This window comes from Theobroma cacao, chromosome 6, assembly GCF_000208745.1.
Source record: "Theobroma cacao cultivar B97-61/B2 chromosome 6, Criollo_cocoa_genome_V2, whole genome shotgun sequence".
Lineage (NCBI taxonomy): Eukaryota > Viridiplantae > Streptophyta > Magnoliopsida > Malvales > Malvaceae > Theobroma > Theobroma cacao.
Window position 1 is genome coordinate 6,697,836 of NC_030855.1, and position 5,526 is coordinate 6,703,361.

General features: G+C 32.6%; 1 protein-coding gene across 1 annotated transcript; it reads left to right on the plus strand.

Moving 5' to 3' along the window:
- LOC108662418 (putative FBD-associated F-box protein At3g50710) lies at positions 1,472–2,637 on the plus strand. Its single transcript, XM_018122773.1, has 3 exons — positions 1,472–1,759; positions 2,371–2,439; positions 2,539–2,637. The coding sequence occupies exons 1-3, from the start codon at positions 1,472–1,474 to the stop codon at positions 2,635–2,637; spliced, it is 456 nt and encodes a 151-aa protein (XP_017978262.1).

Sequence of the window (5,526 nt, forward strand, 5' to 3'; positions counted from 1 at the left end):
TATGAAATGAAAAATGCACGGGTAGCCATCCAGACTCGGTATTGGCCTAAGTCGATTTTTCATCCGCTAAATTGGCCAATGCGTCCAATTTCACTTCAATTTTGCTCCATTTCTTTTCCAATCCCTCAATTCACCAAGCATAACTAATTAACACACAATTAGGCAAAATTTATCTTCACTTTTCTTCTTGGAACTTTCGGCCAACAATGGTACACTAACTCCGTGATTTTTCTTACTTAATTTTCTCTCCATAATTCATTAATTCCTACCCCAAAAACTATTATTTCTTAATCAAATCACCTAGAATAACATCCCATTCTTCCTCATTATTCACTTAGAGAATTCGGCTATTGATGGGTTCAAAACCTTTGGTGGTTTTCTTCACTTGTTTTCATGCTACACATCATCAATCACCTAAAAACACTAACATACCTAAAAATCAAACCAATCCAAGATCATTCTCCCTCCATACCCATTTTGACCAGTCATGAATTCATCATGAAAACATGTAATTTAACCATGAAAATTGAGGGAAAATGCATGGGCAAGGTAAATCACTAGCAAAATCAAAGAAATTTTACCTTTGCTTGATCAAATCCTTGAATTCCAACACTTTCTCTTTGATTTTTTCCACCTAGGGTTTGTTCTTCCTTGGTTTCTCTTCTCTTCTGGTTTGGCTGATCACTATGGGAGAAATGGGCTGATTTTTTACCTTTTTATAAAGAAATAATAAAATAATAAAAACATGACACATGGCATTTCCTTATTGGTTCAAATTTTAAATATTTGACTTTTAATTCTTTAATTCTCCACCACACATTTCTCATGTTTATCCATTTCCATGATGAATAAAATCTCTTGATCTTGACAAGTGTCGGGGGTGAAAATTTACCGATTTACCCTCAGGGTGGCAAAATTGCCATTTCACCCCTATACTCCAAATTATACCGGAATTAAAATTTTTCACTTCTAAACTTCAAATCATACTCCAATAAGTCAAATGGGACCAAAAAATCTTTTCTAAAAATGTTCATTTTGTCCTCAAGTGGCAAATGACCATTTTGCCCTTGGATAGTAAAAATTTCGGTTTGACTCCAAATTGATCCTTGAACTCCGAATTACCATTTTGAGTCATCCCTGAACTGTGAAACTCTTAATTTCACCTTAAAATTCCTATTTGAACTAGTTCGAGGCTTAATCGACTTAATAGTACCATTAGGGGTAATATCATCTTTTAACGATTCCTCGAACTTCCTAAATATGCAAACATTCTATTGAGCATGTAAATGACGTCGTAATTATTTTATAGAACAGTGTTTGACATTTTAGGTGGATATGTTTTCCATTATGGTGAAGTGTTCAAAAACTTTTGTTACAAATACAGATTACAGATTCTAGTGTTATGTTACCAACGAGTCTCTTTAAAAATAATACACTCGTGAAATTGGAACTACATGTTTATAATATTTTTATGACCATTCCTACTCATGTTTGCCTTCCAAGTCTAAAGAGTCTCCATTGTAGTGGTGTAGACTTTATCGATAATGATTTTTTTCAAAGGCTTTTGTTTAGGTGCCTTGTGCTTGAGGAGTTGTTAATACACTCTTTTAATAATTTTCACAATCTAAGAGAGTTACATATTTCTAAACCTTTGCAAAAGAGATTGACTTTAGAGCATCAGGATGATACCTCATATCAACCTCTTCATGTTGGTACTGATGCCCCAAGTCTTGTCTACATCAAATACACTAGTAGTATAGTAAATGACTATTCATTAGTAAACCTACATTTTCTCGTCAACACTGAAATGAGTGATCTACATCGTTGTTTAGGTCAGTTGGTTGACCATGATGCTGCAAGTAATTTGTTTAATGGAATTAGTAATATTCAATCACTTTCTTGCAATGATCACTTACTCTAGGTAAGTTCACTTACTCTTTCTTATTGAAGTTAATTTTTTGAAATATAATTTGTATAAATGTCCCATCATTGGTAGTATCAAAAGATACCTCAAAAGAATACTTGTAAATTCTTGCCTGATAGATTTATGGTTTTGAGTAGTGTAATATCTTGAATTTGCAGATTTATTGCAATTTATAATCTAACACTGCCTTTTTTATTAATTTTTTGTAATTTTAGGCTTTAAGTTTGTGTAAGAAGCCTCTGCTTGTGTTTCTCAACCTAGTCCATGTATTGATTAAAAGGCATTGTTTGATGGAAAAACCTAGACTAAGTTGCTTGAAAGTTGAATTAACTTAACTTCGAGACTCTTATCATTCATACTATATAAATTAAAGTTTATCTAACAATTACTTTATGCATTTGTAAAGTTGTAAGCTCTTACGGTATCCTTTTTCTTTTTGGGTTTAGGGATCTATTAGAGCTTTATTCTGGCATCAACTTGAAAATATACCTTCTTGTCTCTTCTTAACCCTTAAGGTGATTGAAATCTTCTCATTTGGTGGTCATATAGAAATGGTTGAGTATTTCCTAAAGAATGCAAGAGTTTTGAAAAAGCTTAGAAAACAAATTGCCTAGGATGTTGGAGAACACATTGAGATTATCAGGAAACTACTGATGCTGCCAAGGCAATCAAAGATATGCCAAGTGGAATTCATTACCAGATTCATACCATGAATTAATATAGATATTTAATTATTTATTTTAATATTTTTTATACTTTTTTATGATTGTAACTTTTTTGTCCCAATTATGTGTTGTTTTTCTTTCTTTGATCCCAAATCAATCATTTATTATTTATTAATGTAGCATTTTAGGATTTTTAGGCATGGCTTGTAGCATCTAAACATTTTATTTAATTAGGAAATGAATCACTAGTTTTGTTTAGTTGTGTGTTTTGAATCGTCAAAAGCAATGACCAATGATGTGATTTTTTGCTACTTAATTATCAACTATATTTATAGTGTTATTACACGTCATGCGTACATATGCATTGGTTTTGCTCGCCATGGCCACAAATTGAGTTCTTACATGCCACGTCGACAATACCAAATGTTGCTACATGCCATTCCAACAAATAGAGTTCTTGCATGCCATACATAAATAAACTGTTATTACACGCCATAGATGCTACGCACTTGTTGTTAAACCCCATGCCTACCTATATTGTCAGTTACACACTATGCCTATATATATTGTCAGTTACATGCCATGCCGGTACTAAGTTATTACACAATCTACCTATAAATCCTTAGTTGCTACAAGCCAACCTAATAAATTATTAGTTACTATGAACCATGCATAATAACTAAGTTATTACGTGGCATGCTTAAAATTCAATGGTTGATACACGCTTGTTCATAAATTTTCCAACACACCATGTTTTCAAAGTTTCTAGACGCCATGTACACAAAAAATTTTCAACCTTTCCACTTCCCAATTTGAGGTTTTTAAAAGATGGGGTTTAGGATTACTATTTTAAACATTGTGTCTCTTGAATTCCAAATGACATCTTGTCAATTCTGAAGTTTTGATAGAGTTTGAAAAATAGAAAATTATGCATTAAATATTAATCAACCTTTTTAGAGGTTACAACTTATGGGTTCAATTCATAGAAATAGAATTTATAAGGAATTTTGGGAAATCATTAAAACGTTTGGGAAACTATCTTTCCATCAATGTAAATTTCATAATGATATCATATATGTGTGTGTGTGATCTATGTAATGAAAGAGTAGACTTAGGAAAGAAATACAATACCTGAATTACAAATGTTCTTGATTAGAGATGAGAAATTTCTTCCACATATCAAGTAGTGGCTTGGTCACGTTAAGTGCTATATTTGCATTTTCATTCACAAAAAAGTTGTATTTTTTGCAACTCTCTATCAAAATCATGTGAAAGAGGCGTTTAACATATTAAACCTTACTTGACCAAAGTTTCTTGGTTGGACATTGCAAAATCAATAATTAAAAAGATAATAAGGAAGGTTCATATATCAAAAGTTACGAAGTAGGTCAAAGCTGGAGCAAATGCAGCTTTTTATGATTTAGTGGAACACACAATGTAGAGGAAAGTCTTAGTCATACATGATCTACGTGAGACGACCAGCAAAGTCTTTCATTACTATAAAAGAGATTTCTTGGATGAGCTTAGTGGTCTTGTTGATTTCACTTGACTACTCAGCCTTATTCCCAAATAGAAGGATGCAGTTCAAAAGTTAAAAAGGTTTCAAAGGAATTTCAAGATTTCATCTATTGGTACTGTTGCTTATCTGCATCCAAAACTGACTTCTTCCTCTAAGAAAAAATAAGTAGGCTGCTTGAAAGTAGTATTAGGTAAATTTAATGGTATATAAATGAGAATGACTTATTTTTCACCTATTAGGCATGTGTGTAACTTACAACATATATAGGCATGACATGTAACTTGTAATATATATAAGCATGGCATTTAGTAATTATTGCCTAGTATCCATGGTGTGTAAAAATAGTGTCTATTTACGCATGGCATATAACAGCTTAGTCATTATGCATGACGTGTATCATCTTCGGAGCCTTTACATTTTGAATTGCATCCATTTCATAGAGCAAAACTGTCACATCCCATTTTATAATGGAACACGACCGACGCATGAATATAGACGAGTATAGCCCACTAAGCCCAAGCAAGCCTCTTTAGCATACATCATTAAACATTCATCAATGCAAAAGCATATATAAATATCCATAGGCATACAATATCAACTCATGCATACCATCATATGCAACATTACACATATATGGAACTTCTCAACATATTAGTGTCAGTGCAACATTTCAAATATCATCAAAATGCCACATTTTCAGTGCACCATAAAATTTACATGTCTCAACACACTCAGGTGTCCATATGGGCTCTTGAGGCATTATATACATTTTAACATAACATTCGTAATGTAAAGTGCCTAAACATTTGGCTACATTAACATAACTTGTTCATAATCCATTAAAACACGTTCTTAGTCTGCAAACAGAAACATAATATAGACTGACTTGTCAACGGAACATGACTCGACTCATTAGGCATCTAGAGGCTGCTATTCACTTACTAATGAGAAATGAACGGATCACGTCTCTCTGACATTGGTTGCTAGCAAGAGAGTGATATCATTAATCTGTAACAAAAATAGTGAGGGAAAATAATGTGTGAGTCACAAAGACTCCCTGAGTAGATACGAGGAAGGGGACAAGCCAGGGGATATGAGTTTTTCATAAGCATGCAATTATAAATATATATGATTCACAAATCCTTTCACATTACCATGATGTTCATGAAACATAGCATTTAATCATCCTCTGAATAACATTGCATGGAAAACATATTTACATAAATCACTATAAACAATTTAATCTTGAAAAACTCTTAAAAATCACTTGAGAATCCAATTCTACAACAATTCTATCGATGCATTCTAGAATGTATCGATACATACAAGGAATCTTTCGATACCCTTGGTAATGTATCGATACATTTCACACAGAATGCCTCTTGTAGCATTCTGTTGAAAATGTATCAATACATACT

Excerpts from the sequence above, each read along its gene's own strand:
- LOC108662418 (XM_018122773.1), top strand. The coding sequence starts at position 1,472 with ATGACCATTCCTACTCATGTTTGCCTTCCAAGTCTAAAGAGTCTCCAT. Across the intron at positions 1,760-2,370 it reads TCAAATACACTAGTAGTATA|GGATCTATTAGAGCTTTATT; the intron begins GTAAATGACTAT and ends TTTTGGGTTTAG. Across the intron at positions 2,440-2,538 it reads GTCTCTTCTTAACCCTTAAG|GATGTTGGAGAACACATTGA; the intron begins GTGATTGAAATC and ends CAAATTGCCTAG.